General features: G+C 39.0%; 1 protein-coding gene across 1 annotated transcript in view; it reads right to left on the minus strand.

The window, feature by feature from the left end:
* Frem2 (FRAS1 related extracellular matrix 2) overlaps positions 1-20,411 on the minus strand; it is a 168,254-nt gene that overhangs the window by 63,959 nt on the left and 83,884 nt on the right. Inside the window, exons 5-6 of the mRNA XM_005330232.5 lie at positions 16,171-16,296; positions 14,733-14,984 (exon numbers count right to left, since the gene is read on the minus strand). Coding sequence (XP_005330289.2) covers positions 14,733-14,984; positions 16,171-16,296 — 378 coding nt within the window. The remainder of the gene's footprint in view (positions 1-14,732; positions 14,985-16,170; positions 16,297-20,411) is intronic.

Here is a 20,411-nt window from a genome sequence, read left to right on the forward strand (position 1 = left end):
TTTCATTCACAGCTAAAATACTGGTCTTCTATAATTACAACACAAGGGTTTGCTGAAGTCCCCCTCTTCATAGAAATGTCAAGGGATGTAATGTTTTGAACACAGTAATGAAGCTTTCCTCAGAGAATTAATCAAACATCTCCTGCTAATGGAGGATTTGTCCTCCAGTATACGATGTAAATTCAGTACCTATTACTATCTAGAGGTACTGACACTTTAAAGAACTTCAAAATATTTATTCTGGATGAATGTCAGTGAAAACACAAAGGTTAGATTTGTCGGGAGGACAGGGATTCCCTGGAGAATGGGTACAAATCTCTGTACCTCCCAACCCTGTTGTGTGGTATGGATAATATTGCTCCATACACTGAGATGGAGACCATGCACAGAGACGTAAAGCCAGCACCTTTCCCATTTGTAATTCTACCTCATATTTACGGGTAAAATGTGAAGTAAAATTAATGACAAAAAATTGCAGTACTGGGGTTATGAGGACTCTGTGACTTGGGCTTTTTAGGTGTTTGGTTTAGCTTTTTTTTAAAGAAACAAAAAAACAAAACAAAAAAACTTTTCCAAGCAGTGAGTGTGGTCCTAAAAACTACCCCTCTCAATAACTGCGATTATTAAAAAGAAAAAGTAAAAAAAAAAAAAAAAAAACCCACCAAATCCCCCCAAAAGAGAATGAACTCCTTGCTGGTATTTTGGTATAGATCTCTAGCTTTGCAGTGTTTCCTGGAACTGTGAAACTGATTGCTTGTGAAACACCCTCAGAGAAATTGAAGCTGAGATCTATTTCAGCCTAGAAGGTGTAAAAGGAAACATTTTCCCCACAATGCCTATATTCTAGTTTTTTTTTTAAGTACTCAGTAGTCAAGAGCTACATCCCTTTTATTTCTCTTTGCAGGGACTAACTGATCTGTGCTGGGATGTGGCTCAACCCGAATGGTGCAGTTGTCTTCACAACAGAGAGACGGTCACAGCTTAAGGGGACATGTGACAATGCTCATCAATTTACAAGCTGCCAATTTGAATGACCCTCTCTTCTGAGTTCTTGGTGTCGGAGCCAGCTTCCTGGAACCCAAGGCCAAGTTGCATGACCTCTGAAAGCTTCCGTCCATCACACGTGGAGCCTGGCCTTATCATTTGCCTTGTTGCATCTGTTTGTCTTTCTCCTTGTTCAAATCCTCTACAACAGAGCTGATCTTATTCAGCATGGTACCCTTAGTGACTTAGGGCGTGCCTACCATTTAGTTGGGGCCTAGCCAATATGTGGAGTGAGGATTGGAGAAATCCTTGGTCTCTGTTTCCCTAACATAGTATCTGGGACAATGGAGGTATTCAGCAAGTATTTTAAATTAATAAATGACTGAATTCAGAGGATCTCTTGATAACCACGGTTCCAAGACTTTCTTGGATACAAAAATCTTCAGATGCTCCAGTCCTCATATAAACTAGACTGAAAAGTGCCTGCATATGACCTATACACATCTTTCCATAGGCTACTTAATACCTAGTAAATACCTAATATAATACTTAATACCTAATACAATGTTAATGCTATGTAAATAGTTGCTATCCTTCATTGTTCAGTGATTAATGACAAGAAAAAAATAATCTGTACATTGTTCAATAGAGATACAATCTTTCTCAAATATTTTCAATCCTGGATGGTTGAATCTGTAGATTCAGAACCCATGGATATGGAGGGCACAAGTCATGTTTCTCAGAGAAAAGATGAAGAGATGCTTTCTCTAAAAGTATGAAGGGAAAATTTTATACATAATTTTAAGTACTTCAAATTGTTAGAAATGGCTTAAAGAAAGGGAGCATTTTTAGTTTTAGCTAAATTTCATAATTCCAAAATCGATTATTATTGTGATTATTTGTAGCATAAAGTAGTTCACTGGTTTTATCAAGTGGTGTTATCTCTGCACCTTACTGTGCAATCTTCTAACTCTTTCAGTCATTGACAAGCTTTTCTGTATCATTCTAAGGAAGATAAGGTTCTTTACAAAAGGTTGTTTACAAAAACAGCATGTATAGTTTACAAAAACAGTATGTATAAGATTTATAGATGAGGAATAAAGAAAGAAGAGGAGAGTCGAGTCTTTGGCACAGACAAAGACCTGCTTCTCAGGGAAAATGTGAAGCCGTATTTCGTGTTTTTCATGAAAGGCAACATCAATCTGTCAAGAGAAAGAAAAATTGACAGAGCACGGAGGGACACTCTAAAGACTCTTAGTTAGAGAACTACTTCGGGTTTTATAAGGAGACAAACTAACAAGTTTTCACGGCTCTACAGTGACCTTGATATGTCACCAGTATCAGAAGGTAGTGTACGTTTCAAAAACTTTTTCTTAATTTTTCATTATAATACCATAAATTGAGATGTTACTATCTGTTTAGAAATGGACGCTATGAGCACATGTTTTCAACAAGAGGTCACAGGTGCACAGTGTATTATCTGGACTTGCTAAACAAGAAATCATAGCCCTAAAAGTCCCCGTAGCATTTCATAGACTCTGGCCTTCCTTGCATCACTGGGGCATACAGGCCAAGATTCTGAAGCAGCAGCTTTTGGCTTATCAGTACTTTGTTTTTTATATTTTATGATTTCAAAAACAGGATTCACCAAAGCCCTGCTGCTGGCAAATAATTAGAACTTTCTAGTGCTCTCAATAACATTTTTAAGAGAAGACCTTCTAAAATTATTCAACCTTTCATGCATTTTACTCATTTGGTTTTTATTATTAAGATTTTTTTTTCAGTAGTTTTAAGCTTACAGATTCTGAAGTCTAGTGTCTGAGAAGTGGCTTCTCAGATTTGTGTGATTTTTGCCACTCCGATGGAATCTGTCAGTGACTGAGTTCTTGAGGTTTCTATCAACGTTTAATGATATGCTTCCAGGGTTTTAGTGAGAATAAATCAGCACTACTTATCCTTTGATGTCTACAAGATACATGGCCAGATTTCACTCTCCTGTTTGGAAGAGATGAGAATCAGGCAGATAGTGTTACTATGAAAAAGACAAAGCAAACACAAGACAGTATTTAACATAAAGAACCTGACAAAATAGAGGCAGCTCAATCCTTCAGAAAGGCAAACACTCCCACTGGACAGCATGCTAAATGATGTGGAAAAAGCGAGGCTGTTCCTTGTCCGACCACAGTAGCAGACTACATTAATAAGCTCCTAACGATCCTGGAGGAATTATAATTGCCAAAAGGTGAACCAGAATAGCTCATTAACAAGTTATCCCAAGATCTATAACATTTTAATTACTCTAGGATAATGTTCAGGTTTCGTATTCATATAAAAGTATATATGCCTTGTTTCATCTTGTAAGGCTTTCTGTTAGGATATCTAATAACATCTTTTGAGTATTGCAGTGTAGAATCAGAAGGCAGCTGTTTTTGTTAAATAAACATAAGTCCTATATAAATAAGAGGTGGGCTGCAGAGGTTAATGGCACTGATGCTGAAATCAAGCTGCCTTCCTGGTTACCTGACCACTCACAGAGGATGAAACGCATAACACAACTTGCTCATAATATATGGGTGTGCTTGGGCATGCCAGTTAAAATGAAATAATTCAAGTCAAAGGTCTAGCATGCCTAGGAGGGTGCTCATGTTAGCTATGATTACATGAAATATATGTTGTCTACGTGGCCCTGAAAAATAAAGACATGAGTTCATTTTATACTGTGAACAGCATTGTCCTATTCAATGTCTTAACCTTGAACAACCCCAGCAGACCTCATGCCCACAGATGTACATTCCAAGAATTTGAGAGCTCATGTCTGGGTGAACTGCCCCTGTGTCCTGGCACGGTTCCCTGTGCTCACTTTCTTGGGGGCAAGAAGGTCATTGTTCAGGGTAAATTATATGCAACGGCTAGCTGTTCTCATAAAGAACTCTAGAGTCTTTGCCTTTTCTGGTAATGGTGGTGAGATGTTTTCCTGCAGCTAGCAGGAGAGATTCAAGTGGCTGCTTGCCAGCCTGCACGTGTGTGGTGGAACAAAGCTCCTGATGCCTCTCCTGGGGTAAGCAGAGCATTGTATTAACAGTTTCAAGAAAACCAGGGGGGTCCCCTGCAGGCAGCACAGCAGGCAGGTCTCCTTTGGAGGTTGAGCCAAAGGGACACTCATTGCTAATGACCCTTTTCTAGCAGTTTGACCCTTGATCTTTTGTCTTGATTTTGCCTGGTGCGCCCCTGCCCCCGCCCCCCCCCCTCCGCCACCATGGAACTATTTCTCCTTAATGGCTGCTTTTCTAAGCGCTGCATCCATGTCCAGAATTAAGTAGAGAGGGCTAGGAATTAGGATCTTGAGGGGCCATAGGTCTTCCAAAGGTCATACCTGGAAAAATCTCACTTCTCATATTTAGTAGAAGACTTCCTCATTTTCAAAAGTGTCTATTCCCCTCTGCCTTTTTTTTTCCAATGTAAAAATGAATACTGTGATTTTGCAATCCCTCTCCTGCAATCATCACAATTAGAAAGACAACATACAGTGATTCTATCAGAAAGAGGTCTAAATTTAACTGAAAGGATTTACCAAATGAGAGAATGAAACCATACTCATTTGTTTTTAGTTATATTTCAAGGAAGCAACATTTAAAGCCAGTTTATCTAAAAGCTCTGAAAATAGACTTATTGTTTGACCACTGCAATAAAGTACTCTATCCTGCATATTTCTATAATTTTTTTGTCGTATAATGATGGATAATTACCATTGCAATACATTGTGTATGCTAATATTTAGTAGAAATATCCTCAAATAACTTTTTATCACTCTACTTCACATACTTCATTTAATATAAATATATGTGAAATTCTAGTGCATGGTAACTTAACTTCTGTCACCTTCTCTCCCCTTCCTTGTAGTTGTCATGTTCCCTTCTAATTTCAACTATTACCACTGGAAATGCAATTTACAATTCTCACACTACAGCTTATGCAGTTCTGTATTAACTCAGCTGTCTTGCCCAGTCCCACAGGACGCTCAACCTCAATAAGTTTGTAAAGAACTTCTCATATTCTTCCAACTTCCTTTTCCTAGACTGGTTCTTCTTCTAACCTCCTATCATAGTACCAGTGTTTGAACCTTCCATGCACAAACTTTTTGGATATGCATTTAAAAAAATTCCTCTCCTTTCTCCTTTCTACTTGAAGTCCTGGTCTTGTCAGATTTTTCTTAACAATGGGTCATTTCCGATCCAGTCTCAATTCCTAACTTAATGCTTCCAATTCCTTTTTTGGTTCTAATTTTGGTCCACTTACATTGCTATGCAATTGGTAACCTCCAAACCCTGCTCTGATTATTTCACCCTCTGGTATCAGATAAATTCAGACCTCCTTCTTCATTCAAGCCACCCACGGAGTGTGTCAATCCTGCTTTCCATCATGTACTGCCAAGGAGTCTTATCTTTCTTTTGTTTAAGTCGTTTTAAAAGCGATTCCATACAGATCATATTGTGTGGTCTTCCCAAAATTTCTGTAAGCATGAGATGATTTATTCATGTTCAAAGCGAGGAGAAGAAGATGGAGAAGAAAGGTGGACTGGTCCAAAAGAAACCTCAGTTGGTCAAGAATCATTGCCTAGCTGGGCATGGTGGTGCAGCCTGTAATCCCAGTGGCTCAGGAGGCCGAGGCAGGAGGATGGCAAGTTCAAAGCCAGACTCAGCAACTTATCAAGGCGCTAAGCAACTCAGTGAGACCCTGTCTCTAAATAAAATACAAAAAAGGACTGGGGATGTGGCTCAATGGTCGAGTGCCCCTAAGTTCATACCCCAATACCCCACCCTCCCCCCATCCTGGCCAAATGGGATTGCCCACTGCGCCCAGCAGCCTTTCTCTCTCTCAAGTAATCTTAGAATAATTGGCCTTATTCTCTATTCATTTAAGTCCTTTTCATCTTTTAACGGCTCTATCCGTTCTTGCCCTGACTCATAGTGACTCATAGAGTGATTGCTTTTAATCACAGTCTGCCATTTTAGCTCTTTTCATGGCTTCAAGTTCTGTTTAAAATAAATTGTTCTCATTTAACCTTTGATAAGGTTATTTTTTCATCTTACATAGCTTTTCAGTCTTTTGAGATCCTGCCCTATGTCCTAAGTATGTTTGTGTTTCCTACTTATGTACTTAGTAGGGGGAAAACAAGTATTTGCTGCCTAGGTATGGGATCTCAGAATAGCTTTCTCTAAATGGCAAGACATATTCTCATAAACTGTTTTTATTTTATTTTTGTTTCAAAAGGATGTAGTATCTATATCACTATATCTAATATCCTTCCCATATGGAAAAACGGGTATAATTTCTCTTAGTCAACCCTTCTGTGCCTTCATGGGGCAGAAACTCCCTAAACATCCTTTGGTTTTCATTGAATCTTGGGCACCATCAAAACTATTAGTCCATAAATGCTGCAATGCAGTAGTATTCTGAGCATTGAGAAATTCATTTTTTCCATTTCTTGATATTTAATATTGCTCTACCTTAGGCAGACTAAATACAGAATGTAAGTTTGTTTTGTCACCTTGGGGCTTTAATGGAATCTGCCCATTTCTTATAATGACTGGCCTGGCGTTCCTTCATCGAAGCTAACATTAATGCAAATCATTGCATTTAAGAAGGAAAAAGATGGTGAGTAGGTCTTTCAGCTTTGCACAAATGAATTAAAAAATGCTTCACCCACACACTATCCCATGATGTATTTTTCTAACACTAGAAACATTTTCTTCTCTAAGCTACTCCTGCTGTTGAGAGAGCTTTTCTGATGTCAGTAAGCTTCCGAATGACACTGAATTGAGGTACATTTACCACAGGGCTCACCATGTCGTCTTTTACGTGTTCCTGGCTTCTATTGGGCATGGTAATTGTTCCAGGGTGGTCAAGGAAGACGGCACTTTAGCAAAAAAACCCCTGCAGGCTTCACACAAAGGCAGAGAATGGATTTAGCTTGAATGTGCCTTAATTAACTTCCAAAGACTGACAGCAAAGATTAGTGAAATATTCTTGGCGCAGCCTTAAGGAACTAATATTGTGGTATTAAGCTGTGACCTTATTGAAATACTGAGGACTGAAGACAGGGACGCAGGATGTTTAGGGTATCAGTACAGAGAGCATTTTGCACGTCAGGCATGTTGCTGCTGGGGAACATGCTATTCTCCAAACACAATGAAGTTTTTTTTCTCATTTCTTAAAGACCTAACAGATTTTATCACGACTCATTTCTGTACTTCTAGAGTCCCTGCCTTACTCTCCTACAGTAAGGTTGACACAGAGAGAAAATGCTGGGTTCCAGTAGAGATTTTCAGGCATGTGCACCTAAGAAGAGCTACTAGCAATCCATGGCTTGGTCCTCTGCTCTGCAGACACAGAAATCTCACTTTATAATTTTATGAGGAATAATTTAACTTTGCAGAGTCAAACATTTTAAAATTCAGATTGCCCTATGATACAAAATACAAGGGATTTATTTCTTTTTAGTTAGAGAACGGTTGGTGTGTTTCTCATCTGGTATCCCTATTACCATGGAAACACAGAGATCAGAGCTAAAGGCATAGGAAAGGGAAGAGGCACTCTTCATTCAGGCTGAGTAACAGGCTTGAATATTTTCCATACTCCAATTGCATAATTTTCAGGGATTGAAAAAATTGGCCACTCTTGGAAACATCTTCCTCTTGACAAATGTTGACATATCATTTTACTATTTTTTTTTTCTAGATTTTAGTTTTAACACCCTTGAGTACATCCAGGATTCATGATAGTGTAGTGGTGAAACACTTTGACTCTGAGTCTAATAGGCTTATATTTAGGACATGTATCCAACATTTTACAGCTGTGTGGTCTTAAGCAATTTTCTAATACTTTACAGCTAATGATGTTCTTTTTCACTTATAAACTTTGTACATGATAGGCAAAAACGTCACCATGAGATATCAAAAACTGAACACAATATAGGTACAATTAGTGTAACCATTTTAAATCTATGGAAACCGAGACCTAGATTCATTAATAAAACCTGATGTTAATAAAAGATGAAGTATCCCAACAAAGCAAATTCCTCTAACATCAACTGTGGGTTTATCTTGCCTACTATTTAAAAGTTGGTGACATATTTACATGTGAAAAAAAAAATCTCCCCAGGCTGGTTAAAAGCCTTCAGTAAGCAAAAGGGATATGACAATGACCCAGCTTGTCACATGCTAGGTGCAGGTTTAGGAACAACTCATAACACTTAGACACTGAAATGTGTTTGATCCTTAGATTCCTTTTTTTTTTTTTCTCCCCCAGTACTGGAATTGAACCCAGGTCTCACACCTGCTAGGCAAGTGCTGTAGCACTGAGCTACACCCCAGCCTGATCCTTGGACTCTTCTCAGTGCCTCATTTTCAGGGGTTCTCACACTGTCATATGGACTTCTCTCCTGTGCACCACTTCCACTCTCTGGTCAGCATTCATGAAAGCCATTCTTTTTTTTTTTTTTCCTTTCAACATATTTTATTGTTGCATGACAGCTGTCTATAATGATGGGATTTGTTGTTACATTTTCATACATGTACACAAAATAACAATATTTTGGCCGATATCACTCCCCAGCATCTTTATATTCTTTTAAATGGAGAATCATAAAATTTACTCATGGGATAAGTCATGTAAGGATCAATGTTGCATATTTTCTTAAGCAATCTTGTTATGGTCTGGATCTTAAGTGGCCCCCAAGGGTCATGTGCTAAAAAGGTTTGGTTGCTAGCATGTCGCCTACTGGGAGGTGGTGCGACCTTTATGAGGTGAAGACCTAGTGGAAGGAAGTTAGGACACTGGTTGTGCCATTTGAAGGGATCCTGGGAAACTCAAATCCTCTCCTTTCCCTCTCTGTTTCCTGGTGCCATGAGATGAGCAGCTTTGCTCTACCACATGCTGCTTGCTATGATGTCCTGTATCACCACAGGCTCAAAAGCAATGTAACCAGGCAACCATGAACTGAAACTGTAACTGTGAGCCCAAATCAGTCTTTCCTCTTTTATAAGTTGACTTTCTCAGGTGTTTTGTGACAGCAATGTAAAGCTGACTGACACAAACTGACTTTCTCAGGTGTTTTGTGACAGCAATGTAAAGCTGACTGACACAAACTATATAGTCTCCTAAGGCTTTTATCCTTAATAGAGATAACTTATAGCAATCTCTCTAGCATAGCACTCTGCCTAGCACAGAACTCGTGATCTCTGAAGACCCATATCTTCATTTGCCTACTTGACACCCCATATTTTGAAGTCATTCAGGCTCTTCAAAATATTGTGGCCTAAAAGAACTCAACATTTGGTTCCTAATCTGATTCTACTTCCATTCTCCCTCTCAGTGAACTGGACCAACTCTTAATCCCACTGCCCTAGCTAGAAACCAGAGCATCCCCCGAGTCTGACCTGTTCTTCATCTTTCCATGTCTTTCCATGGTAATTACTTACCATGTCATGTTCTCTCTCAGCACTGTCTCATGGCTGCTTGCTGGTCTCTCCCCTGGCTACAACCACTCTGTTTCCGCTGCTGTCCCCAGCACCTGTGCCCCTCCCACACTCCCCATCCCCAGCTCTTCAAAGCCATTCTCTATACTGTTGCCAGAGCAGAATATTTCTAAAACACAAATCTAATTTTGTCATTTGACTTAAAACCTTTTAGTAGTGTCCTATTTCTGTTTTAAGAACAAAACACAATTCCTTCACATGGCAATAGGGCCTTAGCAGACTGGGCCTTGTCCATCTTTCCTAACTCCTCTTTGTTACTCCCTCGTGTGACGTCCAGGTCCCTGCCACATACAAACTTTCAGTCTCATGGATGCATTACAGCCACAGAGCCATGTGCTCATGAGTCTTCCCCTAGGAATACACTTTCACCAGACTATCCTGATACTGTTCTCAAATTCTAGCTAGAAAATCATATTTTCAAAGAAGCTTTTCCTGAACCTGGGCTGGGAAAGATGCAGATGACTTGTCACATTTATTTTATGTTTGTCTGTTCATTTATCTGTATATGCCCAAAGTCTGAGTGACCTGGGAGTTAAGAGGCTATGGTTCTCTTGTTTCCTATTATATCCTCAGCACCTAGTAATGGGCAGGTATGAAGATGTTCAACACACATTTCTTGAATGAATGGGTGAGTGATAGGTTCTCAAAAAAATTTTTTTTGAACAAGTAGTTCTTAAACTGCAGTGTGACAACCTCCAGAGATTCTATATTATGATTTGCTCCAATCAGAAAATCTTTAAAGTGGTTTCTTTATCTAAAGTGAAATCTATGTTATACATGAAGTTGAAATTTTTACAGTGTGAGTTCATTTAAAATAAAGCACCAAATATACACATCAGAGTAACTTTAACCCATAGAAGAAGGGGAGGGATACTTTTGTTTCCATGTTTTCCTTTGTATTATTCACGTCAAGTATATGATAGATGTTTAAAGTGACTTCCCACAGGAAAGCAAAAAGGACCTCCCCTAAAATGACAAAAACCAGGGTGTGCTATATTAGGTTGAGGAGTAGATAAGCAATGCCAGGGAAGAAAGATACAGTTTGGCAGATGTGCACTCACTCTTTTTACTTATAGATCCTTTCTGCATTGAAAGACAAACCAGGTGGAAAAAAATATGGCAATTTTGGCTTTCTGTGGTTTTTTTTTTTTGTACTTTTGCATTTATTCTTCATGCATATGCAATTTTAGGGATCGTAGCCAAGGTAAGGAAAGGGTGAATAGTCAAGATACCATGCAAGAGAATGTTAAACAGAAAATTCACACGTGGACACTGAGCTGCTTGGCTCATTCACTGGACCCTTCCTTGATCCTCAACTCTTTTCAGCTTAGATAGCAAAAAAGAAAATAAGTCAAGGGAGGGCTTTTCAAATTTATTTTATTAAAATGTATATTTGTAGATGTGCTGTTGGGGGAAGTACTGTGACTGTTTACTTAATTCATGGGTTCCAAACTTAATTTATTGACTTTTCCCCTCTATTGAGTCTCAGTCACTAGAGATGCCTGGTGCTAAATGAGAAGCGAGCTATTTTGGTTGCTATTCAGTTTCCTCTACCTTGTCAAGTATTGCTGTCTTTTTCACGTGAGAACTTGGTTTACAATGGAATTTTACTAAGGCCATTGACAACTTCATTCTGAAATTCTGTATGAAGAATGCATTGTGGAAAACATTCAAATTGGATTAAAATAAGACTTCAAACAACTTATTTTGTGTTTAACTTAGATATCTGTCAAGATAATAAAAGAAAAGCAGGGTTTTCTCAGTAATTAAATTACTGTGCCCAAGAGGGTTATGTGCAGAAGTTAAAGTTCCTAAGAAAAATTTATCTTAACAAAAAATAAAATAAAAACAAAGTTTGGATGTGATCTTTGTCTTAGCCCTGATGTTTCTGAAATAAAAACTGTTAGTTCACATGGCAACCTAATATCATACAAGAGTAGACCAGAGCCCCACTAGAGAACAGTGTTAGAGACGCGTCATTTTCACTCAGTAAAAGCTTTTCCAATGAATTACAATGACAATATTGTGAAATAGATACTTGGAAACCTTCCCATAAAATATGCTACAATCATAACCAATGTTCTTTTAAATGTAGGTCTTAGAATAAAAAAGGGATACTTTCAATAAAACTGAATAAAAGAAAAGTAAAAAAACCAGAATGCTATGTAAATGAGCTAATACTGTGGTTGCCCTAAGCGGGTTGCATTTCACTACCTATGTAGGAACAGGAGATGTAAGGTGGGAATTTGCAACTGAAACCCCAAATGTAAATCCTGGATCCTGAAAGAGGTATACGAGTGAGGATAAAAATCCATCTTCTAATGGAGCTTGTTATTTCTGCCTGGACTGTGGAAGGGAATAAAGTTTCAAGCTATGTAGCACTGAAAATCCTAAAATAAGAGGAAAATTAACATAGAGTCTGGCTCCTACTACTATAAATGAGAAACTTCTCTGAGGGTTTAACCCTTGAATCTAGGCTGTAGTTTTCCCAACCATTCAAATGGGTACTGGGATGTCATAGAAGTGATTTGTCCAGAGCAGAGATGCTACTGGATTTCTCTTGTCTCCTTTCTCTCTCTCTCTTTTTTCTGTATTGTCTCTTTATTTCCTCTTTGGATATTATGCTCTTTCATTTTTCTCCCTTAATTTCTTGGAATGTCCTTGTCTTACTCCTTGGCCTGTCTTTGGTTTGTTCTCATAAGACTCATTCTCTCTGTGCCTCCCTCTTTGTTCTATTTCTTTCTCTCTCTTTTTCTCTCTCCTTATTCTGCAATTGGACTGGCCATTGTATTTTTAAGAAAATAATTGCAATATTTATTGAATAACATTAATAAATATCGTTCTTAATTAGAAAACGACTTTATAGGTTTTCTACCATTACACCATCAGAGTAGATTAAGCAATATTCTGTTTGCTTTTTCTTTCTTGCCTTGATTGGGGGTAGTGAAATGTGCCTAACATCTGGATGATGGTAAAATTTGCTGTTCATGGTTTTGAGTTTTGTACAGAGGAATGGTAATGGTATGAGTTTCAGCAAGATGAAATTGGTCTCAATGGGAACCAAGGTCTGGCTGGGAAGAGATCTGAGGCTTTGGGGCCTATGAGAAGTTTATTATAATCTACATCTGAAAGGAAGAGGGTCTGCCCAAATTAGAAAAGCATTGTTAGAAATGGAAGGAAAAAGACAGATGGAAGAAAACAGAGCAATCTGCACAGGACTCCTGATCCACTGACTATGGATTGGGTGAATGGAGGAGGCGGCGTGACGGTAGCTGAGAATGCCTGACAAAGTGCTGGTTGAGCACATGGTACCCTGAACTCATGGCGAAATCCAGTGGCCCCGTGTTCTGGGGTGAAGAGCACTGAGCTTTGGCTACCCCAGATGATGCCTACCTACTTAAAATGCCACTTGCCCTGTTCACACTGTGGATTGGTAAAGCTCAGATGAAACACTGATAATGATGAAATATTTTACAAGTATTAGCTATTGGTACCATATCATCAACCCGATCATTATGAGGGAGACACTTTAAGGGCAGAGTGACAGCAGAGGTCATGCATTTGGGGCCCAGAGACCACTGTGTTGTACACCAGCCTTGCAAATTTGAGCCTGTGTCTGTCTCCCTAAATCTTCATTGGGTCATCTTGAAAAAGGGATAAAGACATCAACCTTCTTTCTTGTAAAGATTTAGTGATATATATGTTTAATGGTTTATTTGTGCAGCTTTATTATTTTTCCCATGTGCATCTTGTAGCGATCCATATAGAAATTATTATTATTATTATTATTATTATTATTGATTATTTTGCCAATGAAACAAACTGAACTAAAGTAAGCATCAAGTAGACTTTTTCTATTTTTACACTAAACCTAATTCTTCCTGTCCATACAGATTATCAATAGGTACAGAACTCTCTGGGCAGTAGGTAGTCTTTTAGTGTGAATCCTTAGATCTGTTTAGACTGACATTCAATACATTGGTGCCTTCTCTAATATTGATTCCATTTGAAATAAAATTCTTACACTTTATTCAAATTCAGAATGGAACTTCTTATTAAACTAATACACTAAAGCAACATTTAAAAATATTATCCATACAGTTTATTATCTATGGATAAGGAGCTTATCCATATGCAGGGGTAGAATCAAGGCTTTCTTCCATCTTCTTCTAATAAAATCATTCCTAATTTTATCATCAGGATTTTTAAGCCTTTTCAGTAAAGGACATTATTCTCACAGAGAAATAAAGCACAAGATAGCACAAAGAATCCAGCACTGAACCCTGTCCACCTCTGCCTCTCACATTCTCCTTTCTCTTAACTAGCAGAGACCATTCCTGGTGGATTATTTTCAATTTGCTGGGTTTAAAGATGATTTGTGAGTAAAGTCTTTTGACTCTCCTCCCAGTGGAAAGACTCCTCCTTCTTGTCTTTCAGCTCCCATGAGAAAAATGTCCAGTGCCAGGTGGGGCAGGGCATTCTGCTCTCTCTGTTCACTGCTCTTTGCTTTCATTATAAGATTGTTTATAATCTTTGCTCTTATTCTCTTTCCTGACAAGAAAGTACAAACTATTTCTCCAATTGGGAGGATTAAGACCTCCTTTACTTTTTAGAAGGTCTGACTTCCTGGTAAGCTAGTTTCCCAGCAAAGAGTGGCCTAGTGTGTCCACCTTTCTTCATCTTCGGGGTCAGGGAACTGCCTGTTGGAACTTAATTTCCCATATATTCATTACCTTTCTAGTTATTCATTGAACAGCCTTATCTGATGGGTTTCTCTGAAAAAGGGGCTTGAACGCTGAGAAGATTAAAGTTACAAAAAAACAAGCTTTAAAAGCCAAGCAAAACAAAGTGAAATAAGTTGGGTTCATTAAAACGACTTCAGTTCTTCACCATGAAATTTTAAAAGTGTAATATCACCTAAAGGTAAATGGTATTATCAAAGAAACTCTATGGGGGCCAAATAAACAAACAACCCACAAAAACCAAAAAATTCAAACAACAATAACAAAACTACCATACAGGTTGTTCAGCCCTTTAAAAACATTAAGTCAAGAATGAGGCTTTGGTTGAGGCAACCAATCCACACCACTAAATCTTATTCACGTTATTAGAATCAAGCATAAAATAAATGTGCAGGCTTTGATTGCTTTAGATTTCTATGCTTCTGTCTAGGAAGTTGTGCTTGATATTTGCAGGTAAATGAGAACTTACCATCATCTCTGTCGGGGAGGATTGTAACCTGAGCTCCTGGGAACTCTGATCCAATTCTCCCACCCATGGGCATGCTCAAAAGGACACGGAACGTTTCCTCTTCTTCATATAAGGAGTCATCAATCACAACTATCCGACACATTTTCTCCCTTTCATCTTTGTCAAAGCGAATAACACTGGTATGGTCCTCGGGCCTGGATATGTAATCCGAATAAGACAACACGGAAGTTGGCACAGTTCCGGTCGCTGTTCCTGGAGGAGGGGAGAATCCAAGAGGTTTTATGTAGAACATGTTACAGGGTATTTCCAGAAACCACTGTTTCATATGCAGTATATGCAGTCATTTAAAAGTCATTAGCATATACAACACCCCCAGAATTGCAATAGCAACTGTAGACTGTTCTACTATCATGAGTGAACTTTAGGGTGACCTCAAACCTATACATCTCCAGTGTTTTCTCTTTGTCTTTCCTGTCCATGTACTTTTAGATCAACACGCTATTATAAAATAATAGTCCCTCTATTCAAATGCTTGACATCTATTAATCCTCTCAACTATCATTTTGGGTTTTACACATTTGGTAACTGAAGTTTACAGACATTAAACCACTTACTCTGGAGCTCACAGCCCAGAGCTTATTCTGAAGACTATTTTCATCATTATTCTATACTGCCTTCAAATTCATATACAGAAATAAAAATTTTAATGGAACTCTGCTCAGGTATCAATGCACATGTGACTTTTTCTTTTGCATTCTTAGAAAACTGTCTGCTTTGCTGGGCTCAGTGCCTCACGCCTATAATCCCAAGAATGTAGGAGGCCAAAACAGGAGGATTGTAAATTTCAGCCTCAACAGTTGTCTCAAAATAAAAAGGATTAGGAATGTAGCTCAGTTTTAAAGTACTTCTGGTTTAAATCCCCAGTGCCAAAAAAGAAAATCTACTGCTTTCCCAGAAGGCATCTAGTATGTTAAAGAATATTATGTATTCGTTTTAATTTTGCAAGACATAAATCACCTTTCATAGGGTGCTTGTCCAAGAGCAAAACAAGTATTTTGAAACTGGTTAAAATGAGTTTCACACTGGTTTTAAGTTAGTTTATTTTCCTTGGATATACATTGCTGCTTTTTTCTTTTTGTTTGTTTGTTTTAAGCAATAACTCCCCTCAACCTGAAGAGCTTGAATGGGCGTCAGTTTCTTGTCATCTGAAAAGCCTTGAGAATTACAGTAAGTGACCATGTGGAGTCAGAAACATCTGCGGTAAGTAGCAGATGCTCTCCGGGGCATCCTCAGAGGTGTGACATGGAAGACAACTTCTGAGTCAATGCTTTTTTTGTGATTATAAAAACTTCGAACCCTTCATGGCAAAATGTCATGGCTCCACCATGTTAAAGAGGTTTATTTACATGGTTTGGTTCTATTTCAGTTTAGTTTCTACCTTGCTGTGTGTAACAGATCACCATGAACTCCTGGCTGACGTCTCCTGTCCTCCTGATGGGAATGAACAGCTCGCCCACATCTTCTTCAATGGAGTATTCCGACTGGGGAATGAACACAGTTGATTCTGAAGAGAAAACACAATCAGGGTGCTATGATTATTTTGCTTGAGCTTTAATTTCCTGTGAAATTAAAATTTCTCTAGTGATTAATTCTTTTTTTCCTTTCGGGTATTTAGAATATAGCTCAGTTTTAATGTACTCCTGGGTTAAACCTCCAGTGCCAAAAAAGAAAATCTACTGCTTTCCCAGAAGTATTTAGAGTAATAGTGTGAGGGTTAAAGAGAGGAGGGGGAAAAATGAATGCAGGCTGTGGGCCAGTGATGTTTTAAATCTACACAGAACCCAACATGATTTTTATCTCCAGTGTATTGTCCATTTCTCAATTAGTAAGTGCTGCTGACAGAGTTCCTTTAAATCCAAATTTATTCTCTCAGCAGAGAGTCACCCCTTCCCCTGGAGAGGTATAATCTGAGAGGTTTGTGACCTCAGTCATTTCCTCAAACCTTATGGGGCCGGTGGCGGGGAGAATCTAGGCTTGCACGGTTGAAACTACTTGCCAAGACTCTCCCTGGTGGAATCAGGATTAGAACTCAGCTCTTGTAATGTCTACTCTAATTCTTTTCACTCTTAGAGTGGTCCTTTTGGATGATTCATGTTTAAAATATAATAATACCCTGTTTGACACTTTTAAACATAACAGTTTCTAAAGGAAATAAATCTATTTATCATAAATCCATCAGTTGCAGGGAATGTTTCTGCAGTATCCTTTCCCAGCAGGATAACCATAGCCTGTGGTATATAAATTAGATTTATGTACTATTATAAGTTTCAACAATTCACTTTTAACATAATTAAAAGGTACATTAAATAATAAAAATAACATAATTAATTAAAATTGTTAAAAAACCCAGTTACTATGTAAAATTATAAAAGCATTGAGTTCAATAATTTGACACCATAAATCCCAAACGGGCACCCTGTATTTAATTGGGAGAGTGTTTCCCTGAAAGTCTCATATCCATACACACACACACAAGATGTTTTGTTACTATTTTTTTAAAGAGAGAGAGAGAATTTCAATATTTATTTTTTAGTTTTCGGCGGACACAACATCTTTGTTGGCATGTGGTGCTGAGGATTGAACCCGGGCCGCACGCATGCCAGGCGAGCGTGCTACCGCTTGAGCCACATCCCCAGCCCTTGTTACTATTTTTAAAGTCATCACCCCCACTTTGGTGGATGGTTATAAAGGATGGTGGAAACAAGCCTTGCACCCTGTTCCCAGACCCTAGAAAATATATGAAATGTATGATGGTTCATTTTTCAACTTCTAGCTTGCAGGTGGGTCAGCCAAAGGGGGACACAGGAGTGGCCTTGGAGGGTGAGAGCCTAGTGAGTTTCAGCATTTATCCCTGCCCACCTCAGGTTTCCAGAGCTGGCTGTGTGCTCCTCTGGCCCATAGGTGAGAGCAGTAACCCTCACTCATCTTGGGGCACTCTGCTATGTCTGGGCTTCTAAAGATCCTTTTCTTTACCTTGGTAAAAGAGTCACAAGGCTAAATTCTATTAAATTAAATTTTATTAAATTCTATTAAATTCGATTTGAGCCTGTCATTTATTTTCTCCTGGGACTCTGACACACTAATTTTTAAATTGCTTATATTTAAAAAAATCTGAATATAAGATATAATAACTAATTTTTTTATTCACCAAATATTGATGGAGTGACCCCAACTCAACAGGAATTGTACTATGCAAAGCAGCTATGAAAGTAAACAAAAACCATGCCCTCCTGGAGTTTCCATTCTAGTTGGGGGATGGGGAGAGGAAGAAAAAAAATATATAAAAGACATCACATCAGGATATGATATAGTAAACTAAAATGTGTTCTCCAGTAGCAGGGCATGCTGGGGCTGGGCTTGTGGGGGTGGAGGGTTCTAGGATACACAGACGTCACAGGAGGTGTTTCTGATAGAGTCACATTAGAGCTGCAGTTGGAAGGTAGTGATGAGATGCCCTAATGTTCTGAAAATATGTCAGTGTACAGTGCCACCACCCCATGAACTGAGCCCTCCCATGGTTCCATTTTGAGAGAACACTGTAGAGATGACAATTCCAGGCAAAAGGAATGAATATGTGAAAAGGATTTCCGGCCATGTTGTGCCAAGTGTGTACAAGGAACAGCCACGAGGCCAAGCAGCCAGAGCTAATTGAGGAAGGCAGGATTAAGACCTAGGACCAGAGAGAAGGTGACAGGGTGGATGGTGGATGGATCACAGGTAGCCTTCAGGAATATTAGAAGGACCTTGGTTTTTATGGTGAATAAGAGTGGAAATAAAGTTATGAGAGCAAAGAGATGCTGTTTATTTAGAGCTTGAGATAACGATGGAGCCCACCACCTTTACTTGTGTTTAGACAGAGAGCCAAAGGCAGACAAAGAAGCGAGAAAGCTTAGTAGGGGAAAGGGAATCTCCCGTGAGCCCTGGTTACAGGCTGTGGGGCAGGAAAGATGTAGCAAGCTAACTAATTAGGGTGTCCTATGGGATTGTGAAGGGCTGCATATTTGGGTTTCTCTGGTTGGTCTATAGTTGGAAATAAGGAAAAGAATTAGGGAAGGTATCAGGTCAAGTCCTGATGATCTTGGTCTGATTGGTATAGAGGTTGTGGTTTGGCTTCTGTAGGTCCTGGGTAGAGCTGAATTTTCATATGTGGTATGGCCTTCTCTGCACATTCAGTCTCTCAAAATGGAATCATGGGAGGGCTCTGGCCATGGGGCGATGGCACAGTACGCTAACACATTTTCAGAACGTAAGTTTTGGCTGCTGTGAGATAGCTATTAAGTGCCAGCAACTGAAGCAAACAACTTGGTTAGGAGACTTTGCAACCACCCAAGGAGGAAATCACAGAAGATTGGACCGGGAGATACATTAGAGGTGTTACTGGATGTGTTACACTATGACCCTGGAGGATAGATTACCAAGGAAGACCCCAAAGAATTTTCTGAAAAATCACATATGTCATGTAAGAGAACCTGAAGAACCAAGGATGACTCCAAGTTTGGTTGTCTTTACTAAATGGTCAGATGAAATTTCTGTTTACGAAGGGGAGGAAGACTATAGGTGAACCAGATTTGGGGGGAACTTGGAATTCCATTTTAGACATATTAAAATCGAGGTGTCTTAAATATCCATATTGAAATGACAGAGTGCCCTGCTGAGAATATAATCCTGGATTTCAGTAGAGAGGTCCAGATTGGAAATACACAGGTGGGAGTTGAGGGCAGGTTGATGGTATGCCCAGAGTGAGTGAATCAGAAAAAAAATCACACAGGAAAGGATTACAGACAAGGAGGGGAATGGGTCTACAGACTCCCTTCAGGGCATTGAGATGTCAGGGAGGAGACTGAGCAAAGAAGGCTAATAAGTGATGGGGACAACCAAGAGAGTGAAGACATGGGAGGTCAAGTGCAAAACCTGTGTCAAGGAAAAGGGGGAAGCTGGGCACAGTGGCGCATGCCTATAATCCCAGCTGCTTGGGAAGCTGAGGCAGGAGGATCATGAGTTCAAAGCCAGCCTCCGCAAAAGCAAGGCGCTAAGCAACTCAGTGAGACTCTGGCTCTAAATAAAATACAAAATAAGATTGGGGATGTGGTTCAGTGGCGGAGTGCCCCTGAAATTCAATTCCCAGTACCCATCCCTCCAAAGAAAAAAAAAAGAAAGAAAAAGGGGGAGACCATTTGTTTCAAATGCTGCTAAATCAGTTGAGATGAGATGTGAGAGCTCATTATGAGATTTAGCAAAGAGAAGGCACCAGAAGTTGTCCATCTTCCCTAGGACTGTTTCAGTGGAGGAGAGGGACGAGATATTGAAGGAGTGGGTTTAAAAGAGAATGGGAGAACAGGAACTGGAGACAATAGGCCTAAGAATTTCTCTCAAGTGCTTTAAATGGGATCAAAGTGGCAACTAGAGAAAATCTGGTTTATTTTTAAGATGAGTTTTTCTAAGGGCAAGAACTGCACCTACATTTATGAAGTAAGATTTTACCAATTAAAAATTTCCACATAGAATCATCCTGACTTTAGTGCAAAAAAACACTCAATGTGTTTTTTGAGTATTCAAATATTGAGTTTCAAAAGTTTTTTTTTTTTCATTAACAGATGTACAATTGCCCTATGTCACCTA

The sequence above is a fragment of the Ictidomys tridecemlineatus genome, chromosome 6 (genome assembly GCF_052094955.1).
Source record: "Ictidomys tridecemlineatus isolate mIctTri1 chromosome 6, mIctTri1.hap1, whole genome shotgun sequence".
In the NCBI taxonomy this organism is placed as follows: Eukaryota; Metazoa; Chordata; class Mammalia; order Rodentia; family Sciuridae; genus Ictidomys; species Ictidomys tridecemlineatus.